Genomic DNA, 18,831 nt, shown 5'->3' on the forward strand with positions numbered 1-18,831 from the left:
AATTTTAGCATTTATAAGGTGATTAATTTTGCTATTTACCTCTAGGATGAATAAATTATATTCTTTCATTCATTGGATCATTCTGTGTTGGACGGATTTATTTATAATTCTTGTTGCTCTTTCTACAAAATAAATGTTGAAAGTTGTTACAGTCTTTCCTGCCACTCCTCCAGCACTCTCCTGTTCTTCCGCTCCTCCAGTCACTCCTCACTTCCCTGATCCTCCACAGCAGTTCCAGATCCACTCATCAGTAATCTAGTCAACCTGCCACACCTGTCTTCCTTTGTTCCCCAGTCCTTTATATACACCAGCACCACAGTCATTCCCTGTCGGACCTTAACCTACACACAGCGGACTCACCCCTATGCCATTCCATGGTTCCTGGTCCTCTGATCTATGCTACAGTTCTGTCATAATAAGACCTCTTCATGCATATCCTGTTTGTTAAATAAAGGATGTTTAACCTGCCCTTGTCTCCCAGGGGTCCTGTGTAACAAATGGGTGTTTTTTTAGGACTTTCGCCACACAGTAGGTCAAACATGGATGTAAAAATTTAACATTGCAGTGTGTACAAATTATTTAGGTTTATGAAGTGTTTATCTACATAATTGTGCAACTGATTTTGACTTGACATATACAGGAGCCTGGTCACCATATATATGGTTGAGCAAACTCCCAAGCCCCCTTCAAGACCCTGAAGAGGGTGTAAAGCTGGTCCACTGTTCCACGACTGGGATGAAAACATCTATCTATGTGTGTATGTGTGTATATGTATGTATATATATATATATATATGTATATATATATGTGTGTGTGTGTGTGTGTGTCTGTGTATTTTTTGCTTTGTTTTTGATTGGTTGATTGAGAGTTTATTTGAACATGATGACAAAATATAAATAAAATAGAAAACACACATGTTCAAAAGGAGTGAATGAAAGTATAACTTCTCTAATCACACCCCAGTAAACTACAATAATTTTTGTCATTATCCCATAATTACATTCATCATTAACTACTTACAATAACAGTGGTGGTAATAACAGTATTCAGTATATATAATAATTATCTCATTAAAGCTTATGCTTCATACTGATCCTTTTTCAACATGTTGGGTTCATATTATTATTGTTGTTGTTGTTTTGATTATTTATATTTGTTTAGTTTGTCTTTCAGTTGCTTTCTTGTGTTACTCACACATATTTGCAAAAAAAAGCATTAATTCATGGCTGCACCAGATTGAGCGTTATGCTCATTTTACATATGTGGCTATGTGGTCATTGCCTGTGTTCCACCAATTAAATGTTAAATCTTTATCATTGAGATGAATTTTTTTTGCTGGAGAATTCCTAAGTATAGAGATGTAAACTCAAAGGGAAAATCAATGTTTTATACACCTTCTGCCAAAAAAGGAACAATACCAGAAGATGTGACAATGGTTTGTCTCTACACTGTCTCCAACATACCGATGAGTTGGTGTCTTTTCTGAACTGGAGTGATGAAAAATCTAATAAAGTTTTTGCAGCAAAACTCCTTCTATTGTGTTGAATTTGAGGTTTTCTTTTGTATCTCACGTAAGTGTTCCCATATGCATTTCCCATATCTGTTTCACATGGAGTGAGTTACTTTCCCTTTGTTGCAGACCCCTGTGAAGTTTTGATTTAGTTCTTTGGTTTAAGCCCCACTCCTGGAACTGCTGGTCAGGTACATCTGGTGGAAGGGACTGAAAGAGGTACAACAGCCGTGACAGAATAACCATTAATTACCTGCAGGGTCGCTCTGGCGTTATCTTGAGCTTGTAAACCCCCTCTGATCGAGGCTAATGATTAGTGGTAAGAGTCCCTCAAGGCGTTTGCCTTCTGCTGTCCAGGACTATGCGGTTTGTTTTTTTCTGTGTGAATCTTGCAAGTCTCCCAGTCTCAGTCTGATCCTCGGAGTTCGATGTGTGTTCAGATTCAGAAATGGGTGTAAGGCGGTTTGGCTTTAATTTCCTATCTGATCTAATGTGTCCCACCTCGTGTTTCTTAGGTGTTTGGTTAGATAGGGAGCATATGGTAAGGGCTGGAGCGATATTTGGTGTAAATTTCTTATCTGCTCTAATATGTCCCACCTCGTCTTTGTTGGATGTTTGTACAGATGTTTTATTTTCAGAAATTGGTGGAAGGCGGTTTGGCGTTAATTTCCTATCTGATCTAATGTGTCCCACCTCGTGTTTCTTGGGTGTTTGGTTAGATAGGGAGCATATGGTAAGGGCTGGGGTGATATTTGGCTTTAATTTCTCATCTGCTGTAATATGTGTCACCTCGTCTTTGTTGGGTGTTTGTACAGATGTGGTTCGTTTAGAAATGGGTGTAAGGCGGTTTGACAGTAATTTATTTTCCAGTTTGAGCCGTCTCACCTCCTCTTCCAGTTCAGCTTTCTCTTCTTGAAAGTTCATCTTCTCGCTCCTGAATCCATCAATTATATGGGTTTTTCTCTTTAAATCCTTCTGATATACTCTTATATCCAGCATAGCCCGTTGGAGTCTCCCCGCCGTTTCGTCAGGCCGCCGGGAAAGTTTCAATTCCAGGTTTTCATTCTCACTTTTCAGTTTTGAAATTTGGGCATCTTTCTCTCCCAGCAGTATATTTCGTTGGATGAGGAGTGATTTCAAATGTTCAGAACAGCGGATCTTGAGTTGTTGCATCTGAATAAGATCGTTTTTTTCAAGACATCCTGCACAGATGTTTTCTCTTTCAAACATCAATGGTTCCTCCTCCTCCTGCATTTCTGTAGTTAATGGCATCTGTCTTTTGATCTCCTCTCTTAAGACACGAATTGTATCATATTGCTGATTTAATCTTCTCTTATATTTTATAATCGTCTCTCTGCAGTCTTGTACTTCCCTGGTGAGCTCCTCATTTTCAGATTCAGTCCTTTTCAAGATTCTCTTTGTGTTGTTTAGTTCATCAAGATGTGGAAACGGCATTTTCTTCAGGTCTTTCATCTTCTGCTTTTTCTGAATAATCTGTATTTTAAGATGATCGTTTTCACGTTTCAGTGATTCCTGATCTCGATCTTGTGTCTTAAAATCATTAATTAGTTTTGTGTTAATTTTCTTCAGCTTTTCACATTCAATTTCAGCGTTTTTGAGACTGTTTTCTGCAGCAGACAGCTTTGATTTATAGTCAGCGATCGTGCGTTGGTGCTCTGTCGACTGACTATCGAAGCGTTGATCGTAGCGTTGATTGATGTCTTTTTCTTGAAAAAGCTGTGTCTTCAAACTATCAATTTCATCATCTTTTTCTTTGGTTATATGTGCTATTTTCTTGTCCAAGTTAGCATTTTGACGAGTGAGTTTCTGTACTCTCCTAATAAGATCTTTGAAAGAAATATGTTCGAATTCCATATCTATCTTTTTGTCCTGTTCTGTAGAATTTTCTTCTTCAAATAAAACTTATGTGAATATAAGCTCAGCTTGATAAAACCAGGATAACTGGGTAACTTCTGACTTCTAGTGGAAGGTTTAGAATGATTTGTCCTGTCGTCAGTTCGGTAATAAAGGCTTTCTTTCGGTGACGCCACAGGTCAAGATTCTTCAAAGCACGCGCATGCGCGAAACGTTGCGTCACCACCACATCACGTATGGATCAGCTGAAGCTCACGTGACTGACGTACTGCAGGATCAACATATCAGAATGCGCAAGCGCAGTGTCTCAGCGTCTTGCGGATGATGAGAGACATCAATAAGAGGGGATGAACCTCGGTTGGTCCAACTATACTATTATTATTATCATTTTTATTATTACTGTTATTATCATAATTATTATTACTAATATTCAGTATTATGAAGATACAATATGGAGAATAGCGAGACAAGAAGTTACATCTGTCAAACTAAAATATATGTTATACAAAAATATTACAAATAATAAAATATTTCTTTGTCATATTTTACTTGTTATAATTTTTTCTCTTTAACCCCCCTGTTTTCTTAGTCCACTTTTCTCTTCTTGATAAACTTTGACAGAGACATCTTTCTTCGTCCAGACTGATGGTCCTTCTGACACTTTCAGAGCTCTGGTTTCCTTTACCTTTTTTCCTAGCGGAGTTTTACAAATGCCCGCCCTACTCTGCTTCTGATTGGCTCTAACGTCTCAAAACTCTGTGTACTGATAGGTTGCTGGTTCCTGTCATTTATAGCAATCCTCCGCTCGTGTCCTGCTTCTTTCAGACAGAGGGTTAGGTGACCATACAGTCTAGTCCAGCTCATTTATAACCGCAAATGTTAGGCGACCTTTTGAAAAATGACAACTTATAATTTTTGAATGCTATCTATTATAGGAATTGTTACTTTTTTAAGAGCCACATTTTATTTCTGTTTTTAGGTTTTAAAATAAAAACATACAACTTTCTAAAAGACGATAGGCAGACTTTCATCTATGGGATGTAGATATTTGTGGAAAATGATTTATTAAAAATAATAAATAAATATAAAAAGCCCATAGTTTCCAACCTAATTACAAGAAAATCAAATTAAAATATATTACTGATAATGTCAGTGTCATTATGTTGTGGAAATTCAATGCACCTATCAAATGAAGAAAACTGAATAATTGCTCAAAACCAGCATTTATTATATTTATATTAAAAACATTAGTTCTTCAGTATTTTTTGCCACGTATTAGGAGCCATTGTGGAAGGTCCAGAGACCCACATATGGCTCTGGAACCGCAGGTTGCAGACCCCTGGTCTAGTCACAGATGGTGGAGACGCACTGCTTTGGGCAAGACGGCAAAACTTGGCGAACATAAAGAGTTGTTATCACTAAAATGCCGTCAATTATATCCAGGGATATTTTATTTCACATTATAAACAAAACAGTTTGTGAACCTTGAACTTTAATTCCCAACTCTCTTTCAAATCTCTATCTGTTTTTAAAATGATTCATCAAAGATTCTTTTAATTTTGTTTCTTTTCTGTGTATCACCTTCATGTCGTTACAGGATGGCATTGCAAACTGTAATACACACAAAGGCTTCAGTCCTCTACAGCAGACTGCCACCTATTCAGATTAATGTGGTGGCAACCAAACCCCAATCCAGAGTCCTTTCATGGGACTTTTCCAAAGACTCGGTCACTCCCATGGTGACTAAAATGAACAAATTGGCTGTGATCAGCGATGGCAACATCATTACCAAAATTGTATTATTTGAGGAGTTCTCAGGGAGAGTAATTGAAGGCAGGAACTACCTCATGAGGGGATATTCCCTAAGAGGAAACCCCCCCCCCCCCCCCCCCCCCCATACACTATTTTAATTACTAATAAAACACAGGTCATGCGCAGCTCTCCAGTGACTGTGCCTGAACATTTGATGCATCAGGCGACTGCTCTAATTGACCCACCCTCCAGGAAGATCCACCTGAGGGAGTTCGGGCAGGTACAGGGTCATGTGACCGTGGAAGGAAGGGTCATTGAAGTAAGTTTTCAAACCACAATTGAAAAAGGTTGTGTACAATAAATTTAATCCACATTACAACTTCTATCTATTTATCTGCTTATTGGGCAATGACCACATTTGTACACTTCATTGTACATACAAAATGCTTTGCATGAGTTCTCCTCACCAACCATCAAAGGTCAGGCTACATTCCAACTACTTCAGTGAGATCAGTCTTCAGCATAAAACATTGGAAAAAAACTGTTAGTACTGACCACTTTCTACTGTATAACCTGTTGTTTTAGGAAAAAGTATCCAAGTGTTAAAGTCTTGTAATATCCTAAAATATTATAATCTTTTCTCACTACAAAAATTCCTATTTCCAAGTATTGCCGGGTGTATTTTGTCCGTTTCATTAAATGATTGTACAAATAAGATATGAGCAATTTGGTTTTGTTTTTTTAATGATTGTTGTAATAGTGCTTTATTGCTTCATCAGCTCTGATTGGCATAGTGTAATTGGATAAACAGTTGGATATGAATGGTGTAATTCATGCTTACCTTCATTTTTATATTTAGAGTTCAGCTCCCAAAAAATTCTGCTGAGGATGGAGGAAATCCCGCTAAAGAACATAAAACTGCAACAGGTAAGTAGAGTCAATGTGAGGAAGAAAAGGACGGAGTCACTGGATCACATTAAACAGGATGCCCTTATCTTTGTTTTACTGAGTGTAGCTGATAACGAGATTTCATTGTGCTCCAGAAATAAACTGATATGTTGAGTTGTGTATTACAAAGTACAGTGTGCTCGATGTTTTAGAAATAAAGTAGATGACCAGGAGCTTCATTTATCAAACTGTGCGTAGCAAAGAAGACTACAGGTGGTTGGTGTAGGAAAAAAGCAGCTGAATATCTCAGCATCCAACTGCCATGCAGGAGATCAAAGTTCAATTCCCACAGGGGTGAATCCCTTTGGAGAAAAGCTGCTAAATGACAGTAATGATGCTGGTAATTTAGTATTTGTTCTAATTTATAAAATAAATATGAACAGATACATCTGAGATTGATAGCAGTTTATTTAGTGTTACATAATATTTCTTTATAGTTGCTGGGTGCTCCAGCTGTGTGGGCGGTGCAGAGGGACACAATCAGTGCTATTAACCAGGTGGACAAGGAGTTGCAGAAAATAAAGATCGTCTTCACAGAAATTGGGACAAAAAAAAAAATATTGTGTAAGACTAGCTAAATAAAAGGAAATCTAATTTTTGTTGAGACATTGTTACTTAGAGGTCTGATATATTAGAAACTTGATATTTATTCTTCTTGATATTTAGCACATTTCAGAGCATTTTCAATCAATTACCGGAATTTCTCATTTCACAATAAACTCACTGGACAGGTTGGAATGAAACTGCTGCACCGCTGCTCAGAAAGGAAGGTCTGGAGACATGAGACTTCCTTTCTGATAGATATTCTTATATCATCTATCAAAAAATAAAATGATTATAATATTTAGAAAAATATACAGTAAATAAAGAAACATTAATATTTCAGCACTTCATTTTTCTTAAATGCCTGGTTCTTTATGTTTGAATGAATGAATAAATCATCTTTGGAATGTACATTTGCTTTTTTTTTCTCCTAAGAACAAAGCAAAAAATGTGAAGTTCATAATTTATAGGTTATTTATGCTGTTATTGTACTGGTATGGCTAACAGGAAATCAGATTGCCCTGAAGATAGAACCCTACAATGAGTTTGACTCCCCTGATGTATATCTGTATGTCAGGCAGGTGTTTGGCACCTCTTACAGTGTGCAATGAAAAAAACATTAATGCTATGTTTTATGGTTACAGGAGGACACCCAGGTTGATGTCTCGCTCTGGAGGGAGGCTGCTCTGCTGGAGGTTGACTATGGGAAGGAAGTTTCCTTGAGCCACCTGGTCTTAAGCAAAAGCAGCACAGCCAACACAATGCTGCTGGTAATTTCTATAATTTCCCTTAAATATGCATTTTTTAAAATGAGAAACGACAGACAGTCTCACACACAAACAGAGACACACAGACAGACACACAGAGTGAAAGAGACACCCAGACAGAGACACAGATAGAGAGAAAGATACACAGACAAAGAGACAGACAGACAGACAGAGAGAGACACACAAAGACAAACATACAGAGAGACACACATACAGAGAGACAAACACAGACAAAGACACACATACAGAGAGACACACACAGACAAAGACACACATACAGAGAGACACACATACAGAGAGACACACATACAAAGACACATGTCTGTCAGCTGTCCACAACAATGAGCTCCAGGAGGGAACGCGTCGATTTGGTGTTTAGTTTTCTTTTTGTTAGCGCGCACATTAGAGCACTATTGTATTTTCAACTCTGTTTAAGTTTTGCTTATTTAACATGTACGCGTTTCTCTTACTGGTGCTGGGGGAGCCATATGAACGCTTGGGGACAGAAGTGAGCACAACATCAAAGCCAAGGAACAGGAAGTGCCATGGGCCTGTAATAAGACGGCTCCTTCCAGAGGGGAGATCAATTTCCTCCTTATTCTTTAAATATTTAAAGTAGTTGTTTTGGATTTTGAGTAGATTGCTTTCTTGTTTAATTGTGGTCATTCTTTTGTTTAAGTAATAATTGAACTAACTGTTTAGGTTTTGTCTCATTGTTTAATGTATTTCTTAGTATTTGATAACCCCTCATGTGTTTAGACTGGTATGATAAGCCAGTATTTAAGTTCCCCTTTGATTCATGTTTGTTAGCTCAGTTTGGTTCTTGTGTTAGTTTGGTTTCTTTCAGTTACATGTTAAACAGTTAAAGTTTTTCTGAGTTATTGTTATACCTTTTGTTTAGTTTTGCTCATTTGACCTCGTTTAAGGGCCCTGAAATGTTTTGTGAGTATTTTGTTTGGGTAAATAAAACCCATTCTTTTTTAAACCAGCTGTGTTCTTGTCCTTCACCAGCTTGGTCCCTCACATTCTAATTTGCAGATGATGGAGGCATCTGGATAAGAGGAAGGAATCTGTCATATATCAATCCAATCCAAAAGCTTTGGAGGAAATAATTGCATCGGCAAATGATTGGTGTTTCAAAATCTCTATGGACAAAGCAAAATTCATGTTATTTGTGAATAAAAGAGAATACTAGATAAGAGAGCGGAGAGAGTTAAGCAGCATATAATTGTAGGGAATGTGGCTCATGAGCAGCTGACCTGAAAAACTCATATTGAGAAACTTTGTGTGAAATGTGGAAGACTTATTAATGTCCTTCAGTGTTTTAGCAGGATCTGAATGGGGTTATTGTTAGTGATACACAGAGCCAGTGTAAGGTTCATCTTAAATTATGGCTGCGTAGCGTAAGGATCAGCTGCCCTGTGAGTGATAAAGAAGCTGGATGTAATTCAGGCAAGGCCTTAAGAGTGTGCAGCAGAAGCTTTTATTACTACTCCAGTATTCGCTCTGTTGATAGCAATGGAGAACTTGCTGGTTGTGAAATACTTGAGGAAACAAGAACCTTAATAGGATTTAAAAGATGCTTCAACAAATTAGTAGTTTAACCCTTTACTGCCTAAATTTATTTACAATGATATAAAAAAAGACATAAATCCAGTAAAAGCTAAAGAAAAAATCAAAAAAGAAAACGATCTGGGATGCGATAATATACAACTGAATATGAAATAAATGAAAAAATAGAGCAAATTAAATGAAATTATAAATAAAGACCAGAAGTGGTTTGTCACAGATTTGTGACAATAGGCATCAAAGGTTTAGGGTGCCCACACTTATGCAGCCAGCTAACTGTACTGTTTTTTATTGGTCATATTTTTCGCCTGACAGATTTGTTTATAAGTTGAATTGTACAGGTTATTGTTCACATTACAGTGGGAAAAACATTTTAAATCATTTATTCTGGGTTTCATTTCTTTCAAAAACCTGGAATTTGAACACTTTTTCTATCCCACTGTAACCATCTGAGCCAAGGCAAAGCTTGTGTCAGGCATGGAGAAACTCCAGAACGAGGCTCTCTGCTGCAGACTGCTGGTCACTGAGCAGAGATGCAGCTCAATGAACAGACTGAAGACGCCAATTCCGCTGTTTTATCTTCTAATAAACACTGTGTGACTCAGTAAGTCAGGCACAACTGGGCCCGTCTCTTGTCTCTGAAGGCGTAAAGAGGGAGTGACCCATTTTTTTTTTTAAAGGAGCCACACATGACTCTATATTACACCTCATTATTTCCCCACACATCCGTCTCTTACTCAACAAACTGTTCATATGTAAAAACAACATCTGGAATTGTTGGATCATAAAACATTCTAATAAAAACTAATTTTATAACTTTAATTTTTAACTACTTGCTGCTTCAGATGAACTATCAACATGAAAATATACAGATGAAAAGGTGAAAGTTTTAGGAGTTTTTAAATAAATCTAAAAGTAAATTAACCAGCTGATTCAGTCTGACATGATTTGGACTCCTTCTTATCCCAACAAATGGTTTGCAAGCCACTGTTTCGCACATACTACTCAAAAAGTCCTTGATTCACTCTCCTTTTTTATGACTTCCAACCAAAAACTAGGCAAACATGATTACCACACAGTCTGATTTTACTTGGCAATAAACCTGATTCTGATTAATGTTACACACAACTATTGATTATATTTGTTATGTTGTGTTTGTAGATGCAGAGGCTCACACATGAATCAGTTTAACTTCCTGTCCTCATGCAGGCAGCCATGATGGCGGAGGAACTGAAGAAGGAACAGGACACCAGCAGCAGTCACCTGGAAAGGATGAAGAAGAACCTGAAGGCGTCTGTGAGAGATCTGCAGCACCGTCTGGATGAGGCTGAGAAGCTGGCTTTAAAGGGAGGCAAGAAGCAGCGTGCAGAACTATCACAGTCATCCTTATTTGAGACTCCTGGGGCTTCGATTTATCAACTGTTCGTAAGCACAGAAGTGTGCGTAATGTGTGCGTATGAACATTTCCACGCAAAGTGTGGATTTATCAACTTGTACTTGTGCTTAGGAAATGTGCGTGGCACTAGTCTTACCATAGTAGCTTAAGCACAAACCTAGTGGTAGAACGGTAACACTGACAACTAAAACGCACTGAGAGAGTCACAGTGTTCAGCAATCTGAAACCTCACGGTTACCTAATAAAAGTTCTGAATTAGTGATGTCGTAATAATGTGTGAATAACTGGTTACCAGGTTATAAGAGACAGCTGTGACAGAACAACCTGAAAAGAAAATTAATGTGCCATGCTTATCTTGCGCTTTTGTAGCATTTGCAGCACCGTGCACTCTGCAGGGAGCGCGTCATCTGTAAGGTACCGCTTCCCCAAAAGCATCCTGTTAATTGATGCTGCGATTTGCAACCCATGTTGGAGCGAGACAAAACGCACCAGAGCCATCCCAGGTACATCCGCTCGCTTGTCTACCCTGGGATTGTTGGCCTCCGGAACACTTCAATCGGGGAGATTGGAGACATGCAGCATTTTGCAACCAACACTAAGCAGACTTGTCCTGACATTGTTGATCATTTCTCTGGCCTCAACATACATCCATTTCACATACAGACCATCACGAAGAAGCAAATTAACAAGGGGTTCAGCCATTGCTGGATTTCCAAACATAACTGAGCCATAGATTGCATAACCATCTCAATAAAAGCACCTAAAACAATGAATTCAGTAACGTGAAAAGGAAAAGTTTTTCATCCAGTTAATGTCCAACTATTCTTGCAATCCAAATAAGTCTCTGTTAAACATTGTTTCCCGGTGGCCCTGGAGGACAGCACGTCTGGTTTATTCTACAGATCTGCTCTGTGGGTGTGCACCTCCAAGCAGGAGCTGTGAGGAGGGCTGGCTGATTGGTGAGTGTTAATATTTCAGATTCATTTCTGTGCTTCATTTTGTTTATTATAGCATTTCTGAAGGTGATCGGGGTATCCCACTGACCGTGGCTACTGACCCACGTGGCCAACCTGAGGACCCCGCAGGAGCAGACTCTGACTTTGATGTTATAACCATCCATGCCATTTCTGCCGCTTATCTGGAGACTGGTCGGCAGCTGCCTAAGCAGGGACACCCAGACGCCCTCTCCACGGCCACATTCAACAGCTCATCTGGGGGGATCCCGAGTGTTTCCACGGCCAGCCGAAGAATTGTAGTCCGTATAGTACATATAATATACTAATATAGTGTATATATATAGAATATGTAATTGGATAATTATATATATTATATAGTATATATACATATATATATATATATGTATATATACGGACTACATCTCTCGGCTGGCCTGGAAACACCTCGGGATCCCCCCAGATGAGCTGTTGAATGTGGCCGGGGAGAGGGACGTCTGGGTGTCCCTGCTTAGGCAGCTGCCGACCAGTCTCCAGATAAGCGGCAGAAAATGGATGGATGGTTTAACATCAAAGTCAGAGTCTGCTCCTGCGGGGTCCTCAGGTTGGCCACGTGGGTCAGTAGCCACGGTTCAGTGGATATCCCCGATCACCTTCAGAAATGCTATAATAAACAAAATGAAGCACAGAAATTAATCTGAAATATAACACTCACCAATCAGCCAGCCATCCTCACAGCTCCTGCTTGGAGGCGCACACCCACAGAGCAGATCTGTAGAATAAACCAGACGTGCGTTCCTCCAGGCCACCGGGAAACAATGTTTAACAGAGACTTATGTGGATTGCAGAATAGTTGGACATTAACTGGATGAAAACTTTTCCTTTTCACGTTTCTGAATTCATTGTTTTAAGGTGCTTTTATTGAGATGGTTATGCAATCTATGGCTCCAGTTATGTTTGGAAATCCAGCAATGGCTGAACCCCTTGTTTAATTTTGGCTTCTTCGTGAGGTCTGTATGTGAAATGGATGTATGTTGAGGCCAGAGAAATGATCCAACACTGTCAGGACAAGTCTGCTTAGTGTTGGTTGCAAAATGCTGCATGTCTCCAATCTCCCGATGAAGTGTTCCGGAGGCCAACAATCCCAGGGTAGACAGAGCGGGATGTACACTGGGATGGCTCTGGTGCGTTTTGTGTCTCGCTCCAACATGGGTTGCAAATCGCAGCATCAATTAAACAGGATGCTTTTGGGGAAGCGGTACCTTAACAGATGAACGCGCTCCCTGCAGAGTGCACGGTGCTGCAAATGCTACAAAAGCGCAAGATAAGCAATGGCACATTAATTTTCTTTTCAGGTTGTTCTGTCACAGCTGTCTCTTATAACCTGGTACACCAGTTATTCAAATTATATACGACATCACTAATTCAGAACTTTTATTAGGTAACGTGAGGTTTCAGATTGCTGAACACTGTGACTCTCTCAGTGCGTTTTAGTTGTAGTGTTACCGTTCTACCACTAGGTTTTGTGCTTACGTATGGTAAGAACTGTGCCACGCACATTTTCCTAAGCACAAGTACAAGTTGATAAATCCCACACTTTGCGTGGAAATGTTCATACGCACACATTACGCACACTTCTGTGCTTACGAACAGTTGATAAATGAAGCCCCAGGAGTCTCAAATAAGGATGACTGTGATAGTTTCTGCAGCTGCTTCTTGCCTCCCTTTAAAGCCAGCTTCTCAGCCTCATCCAGACGGTGCTGCAGATCTCTCACAGACGCCTTCAGGTTCTTCTTCATCCTTTCCAGGTGACTGCTGCTGGTGTCCTGTTCCTTCTTCAGTTCCTCCGCCATCATGGCTGCCTGCATGAGGACAGGAAGTTAAACTGATTCATGTGTGAGCCTCTGCATCTACAAACACAACATAACAAATATAATCAATAGTTGTGTGTAACATTAATCAGAATCAGGTTTATTGCCAAGTAAAATCAGACTGTGTGGTAATCATGTTTGCATAGTTTTTGGTTGGAAGTCATAAAAAAGGAGAGTGAATCAAGGACTTTTTGAGTAGATGTGGAAACAGTGGCTTGCAAACCATTTGTTGGGATAAGAAGGAGTCAAATCATGTCAGACTGATCAGCTGGTTAATTTACTTTTAGATTTATTTAAAAACTCCTAAAACTTTCCACCTTTTCATCTGTATTTTCATGTTGAAGTTCATCTGAAGCAGCAAGTAGTTAAAAATTAAAGTTATAAAATTAGTTTTTATTAGAATGTTTTATGATCCAACAATTCCAGATGTTGTTTTTACATATTGAACAGTTGTTGAGTAAAGAGACGGATGTGTGGGGAAATAATGAGGTGTAATATAGAGTCTGTTGGGCTCCTTTAAAAAAAAATGGTCACCTCTTTACGCCTTCAGAGACAAGAGACGGGCCCAGTTGTGCCTGACTTACTGAGTCACACAGTGTTTATAGAAGATGAAAACAGCGGATTGGCGTCTTCAGTCTGTTCATTGAGCTGCATCTCTGCTCAGTGACCAGCAGTCTGCAGCAGAGAGCCTCGTTCTGGAGTTTCTCCATGCCTGACACAAGCTTTGCCTTGGCTCAGATGGTTACAGTGGATAGAAAAAGTGTTCAAATTCCAGGTTTTTGAAAGAAATGAAACCAGAATAAATGATTTAAAATGTTTTCCCACCTTTAATGTGAACAATAACCTGTACAATTCAACTTATAAACAAATCTGTCAGGCGAAAAATATGACAATAAAAAACAGTACAGTTAGCTGGCTGCATAAGTGTGGGCACCCTAAACCTTGATGCCTATTGTCACAAATCTGTGACAAACCACTTCTGGTCTTTATTTATAATTTCATTTAATTTGCTCTATTTTTTCATTTATTTCATATTCAGTTGTATATTATCGCATCCCAGTCGTTTTCTTTTTTGATTTTTCTTTAGCTTTTACTGGATTTATGTCTTTTTTATATCATTGTAAATAAATTTAGGCAGTAAAGGGTTAAACTACTAATTTGTTGAAGCATCTTTTAAATCCTATTAAGGTTCTTGTTTCCTCAAGTATTTCACAACCAGCAAGTTCTCCCATTGCTATCAACAGAGCGAATACTGGAGTAGTAATAAAAGCTCTGCTGCACACTCTTAAGGCCTTTGCCTGAATTACATCCAGCTTCTTTATCACTCACAGGGCAGCTGATCCTTACGCTACGCAGCCATAATTTAAGATGAACCTTACACTGGCTCTGTGTATCACTAACAATAACCCCATTCAGATCCTGCTAAAACACTGAAGGACATTAATAAGTCTTCCACATTTCACACAAAGTTTCTCAATATGAGTTTTTCAGGTCAGCTGCTCATCAGCCACATTCCCTACAATTATATGCTGCTTAACTCTCTCGCTCTCTTATCTAGTATTCTCTTTTATTCACAAATAACATGAATTTTGCTTTGTCCATAGAGATTTTGAAACACCAATCATTTGCCGATGCAATTATTTCCTCCAAAGCTTTTTGGATTGGATTGATATATGACAGATTCCTTCCTCTTATCCAGATGCCTCCATCATCTGCAAATTAGAATGTGAGGGACCAAGCTGGTGAAGGACAAGAACACAGCTGGTTTAAAAAAGAATGGGTTTTATTTACCCAAACAAAATACTCACAAAACATTTCAGGGCCCTTAAACGAGGTCAAATGAGCAAAACTAAACAAAAGGTATAACAATAACTCAGAAAAACTTTAACTGTTTAACATGTAACTGAAAGAAACCAAACTAACACAAGAACCAAACTGAGCTAACAAACATGAATCAAAGGGGAACTTAAATACTGGCTGATCATACCAGTCTAAACACATGAGGGGTTATCAAATACTAAGAAATACATTAAACAATGAGACAAAACCTAAACAGTTAGTTCAATTATTACTTAAACAAAAGAATGACCAAAATTAAACAAGAAAGCAATCTACTCAAAATCCAAAACAACTACTTTAAATATTTAAAGAATAAGGAGGAAATTGATCTCCCCTCTGGAAGGAGCCGTCTTATTACAGGCCCATGGCACTTCCTGTTCCTTGGCTTTGATGGTTGTGCTCACTTCTGTCCCCAAGCGTTCATATGGCTCCCCCAGCACCAGTAAGAGAAACGCGTACATGTTAAATAAGCAAAACTTAAACAGAGTTGAAAATACAATAGTGCTCTAATGTGCGCGCTAACAAAAAGAAAACTAAACACCAAATCGACGCGTTCCCTCCTGGAGCTCATTGTTGTGGACAGCTGACAGACATGTGTCTTTGTCTGTGTGTGTCTCTCTGTATGTGTGTCTCTCTGTATGTGTGTCTTTGTCTGTGTGTGTCTCTCTGTATGTGTGTCTTTGTCTGTGTTTGTCTCTCTGTATGTGTGTCTCTCTGTATGTTTGTCTTTGTGTGTCTCTCTCTGTCTGTCTGTCTGTCTCTTTGTCTGTGTATCTTTCTCTCTATCTGTGTCTCTGTCTGGGTGTCTCTTTCACTCTGTGTGTCTGTCTGTGTGTCTCTGTTTGTGTGTGAGACTGTCTGTCGTTTCTCATTTTAAAAAATGCATATTTAAGGGAAATTATAGAAATTACCAGCAGCATTGTGTTGGCTGTTGCTGCTTTTGCTTAAGACCAGGTGGCTCAAGGAAACTTCCTTCCCATAGTCAACCTCCAGCAGAGCAGCCTCCCTCCAGAGCGAGACATCAACCTGGGTGTCCTCCTGTAACCATAAAACATAGCATTAATGTTTTTTTCATTGCACACTGTAAGAGGTGCCAAACACCTGCCTGACATACAGATATACATCAGGGGAGTCAAACTCATTGTAGGGTTCTATCTTCAGGGCAATCTGATTTCCTGTTAGCCATACCAGTACAATAACAGCATAAATAACCTATAAATTATGAACTTCACATTTTTTGCTTTGTTCTTAGGAGAAAAAAAAAAGCAAATGTACATTCCAAAGATGATTTATTCATTCATTCAAACATAAAGAACCAGGCATTTAAGAAAAATGAAGTGCTGAAATATTAATGTTTCTTTATTTACTGTATATTTTTCTAAATATTATAATCATTTTTATTTTTTGATAGATGATATAAGAATATCTATCAGAAAGGAAGTCTCATGTCTCCAGACCTTCCTTTCTGAGCAGCGGTGCAGCAGTTTCATTCCAACCTGTCCAGTGAGTTTATTGTGAAATGAGAAATTCCGGTAATTGATTGAAAATGCTCTGAAATGTGCTAAATATCAAGAAGAATAAATATCAAGTTTCTAATATATCAGACCTCTAAGTAACAATGTCTCAACAAAAATTAGATTTCCTTTTATTTAGCTAGTCTTACACAATATTTTTTTTTTTGTCCCAATTTCTGTGAAGATGATCTTTATTTTCTGCAACTCCTTGTCCACCTGGTTAATAGCGCTGATTGTGTCCCTCTGCACCGCCCACCCAGCTGGAGCACCCAGCAACTATAAAGAAATATTATGTAACACTAAATAAACTGCTATCAATCTCAGATGTATCTGTTCATATTTATTTTATAAATTAGAACAAATACTAAATTACCAGCATCATTACTGTCATTTAGCAGCTTTTCTCCAAAGGGATTCACCCCTGTGGGAATTGAACTTTGATCTCCTGCATGGCAGTTGGATGCTGAGATATTCAGCTGCTTTTTTCCTACACCAACCACCTGTAGTCTTCTTTGCTACGCACAGTTTGATAAATGAAGCTCCTGGTCATCTACTTTATTTCTAAAACATCGAGCACACTGTACTTTGTAATACACAACTCAACATATCAGTTTATTTCTGGAGCACAATGAAATCTCGTTATCAGCTACACTCAGTAAAAACAAAGATAAGGGCATCCTGTTTAATGTGATCCAGTGACTCCGTCCTTTTCTTCCTCACATTGACTCTACTTACCTGTTGCAGTTTTATGTTCTTTAGCGGGATTTCCTCCATCCTCAGCAGAATTTTTTTGGGAGCTGAACTCTAAATATAAAAATGAAGGTAAGCATGAATTACACCATTCATATCCAACTGTTTATCCAATTACACTATGCCAATCAGAGCTGATGAAGCAATAAAGCACTATTACAACAATCATTAAAAAAAACAAAACCAAATTGCTCATATCTTATTTGTACAATCATTTAATGAAACGGACAAAATACACCCGGCAATACTTGGAAATAGGAATTTTTGTAGTGAGAAAAGATTATAATATTTTAGGATATTACAAGACTTTAACACTTGGATACTTTTTCCTAAAACAACAGGTTATACAGTAGAAAGTGGTCAGTACTAACAGTTTTTTTCCAATGTTTTATGCTGAAGACTGATCTCACTGAAGTAGTTGGAATGTAGCCTGACCTTTGATGGTTGGTGAGGAGAACTCATGCAAAAGCATTTTGTATGTACAATGAAGTGTACAAATGTGGTCATTGCCCAATAAGCAGATAAATAGATAGAAGTTGTAATGTGGATTAAATTTATTGTACACAACCTTTTTCAATTGTGGTTTGAAAACTTACTTCAATGACCCTTCCTTCCACGGTCACATGACCCTGTACCTGCCCGAACTCCCTCAGGTGGATCTTCCTGGAGGGTGGGTCAATTAGAGCAGTCGCCTGATGCATCAAATGTTCAGGCACAGTCACTGGAGAGCTGCGCATGACCTGTGTTTTATTAGTAATTAAAATAGTGTATGGGGGGGGTTCCTCTTAGGGAATATCCCCTCATGAGGTAGTTCCTGCCTTCAATTACTCTCCCTGAGAACTCCTCAAATAATACAATTTTGGTAATGATGTTGCCATCGCTGATCACAGCCAATTTGTTCATTTTAGTCACCATGGGAGTGACCGAGTCTTTGGAAAAGTCCCATGAAAGGACTCTGGATTGGGGTTTGGTTGCCACCACATTAATCTGAATAGGTGGCAGTCTGCTGTAGAGGACTGAAGCCTTTGTGTGTATTACAGTTTGCAATGCCATCCTGTAACGACATGAAGGTGATACACAGAAAAGAAACAAAATTAAAAGAATCTTTGATGAATCATTTTAAAAACAGATAGAGATTTGAAAGAGAGTTGGGAATTAAAGTTCAAGGTTCACAAACTGTTTTGTTTATAATGTGAAATAAAATATCCCTGGATATAATTGACGACATTTTAGTGATAACAACTCTTTATGTTCGCCAAGTTTTGCCGTCTTGCCCAAAGCAGTGCGTCTCCACCATCTGTGACTAGACCAGGGGTCTGCAACCTGCGGTTCCAGAGCCATATGTGGGTCTCTGGAACTTCCACAATGGCTCCTAATACGTGGCAAAAAATACTGAAGAACTAATGTTTTTAATATAAATATAATAAATGCTGGTTTTGAGCAATTATTCAGTTTTCTTCATTTGATAGGTGCATTGAATTTCCACAACATAATGACACTGACATTATCAGTAATATATTTTAATTTGATTTTCTTGTAATTAG

General features: G+C 38.5%; 1 protein-coding gene and 1 long non-coding RNA gene across 2 annotated transcripts; both read right to left on the reverse strand.

The window, feature by feature from the left end:
* Nucleotides 1-810: 810 nt before the first annotated feature.
* LOC121632114 lies at nucleotides 811-12,265 on the reverse strand. The gene is made up of 3 exons (XR_006008878.1): nucleotides 12,029-12,265; nucleotides 11,737-11,745; nucleotides 811-827 (listed from the first exon to the last, which is right to left on the reverse strand). It is a non-coding gene; the product is annotated as an uncharacterized LOC121632114 (long non-coding RNA).
* A 691-nt stretch (nucleotides 12,266-12,956) lies between these two features.
* LOC121632195 (myosin-7-like) lies at nucleotides 12,957-18,027 on the reverse strand. The gene is made up of 4 exons (XM_041973440.1): nucleotides 17,884-18,027; nucleotides 17,273-17,341; nucleotides 15,975-16,061; nucleotides 12,957-13,175 (listed from the first exon to the last, which is right to left on the reverse strand). The coding sequence occupies exons 1-4, from the start codon at nucleotides 18,022-18,024 to the stop codon at nucleotides 12,957-12,959; spliced, it is 516 nt and encodes a 171-aa protein (XP_041829374.1). The 5' UTR covers nucleotides 18,025-18,027.
* Nucleotides 18,028-18,831: the final 804 nt, after the last annotated feature.

Source organism: Melanotaenia boesemani, chromosome 21 (genome assembly GCF_017639745.1).
Source record: "Melanotaenia boesemani isolate fMelBoe1 chromosome 21, fMelBoe1.pri, whole genome shotgun sequence".
Classification (NCBI taxonomy): Eukaryota; Metazoa; Chordata; class Actinopteri; order Atheriniformes; family Melanotaeniidae; genus Melanotaenia; species Melanotaenia boesemani.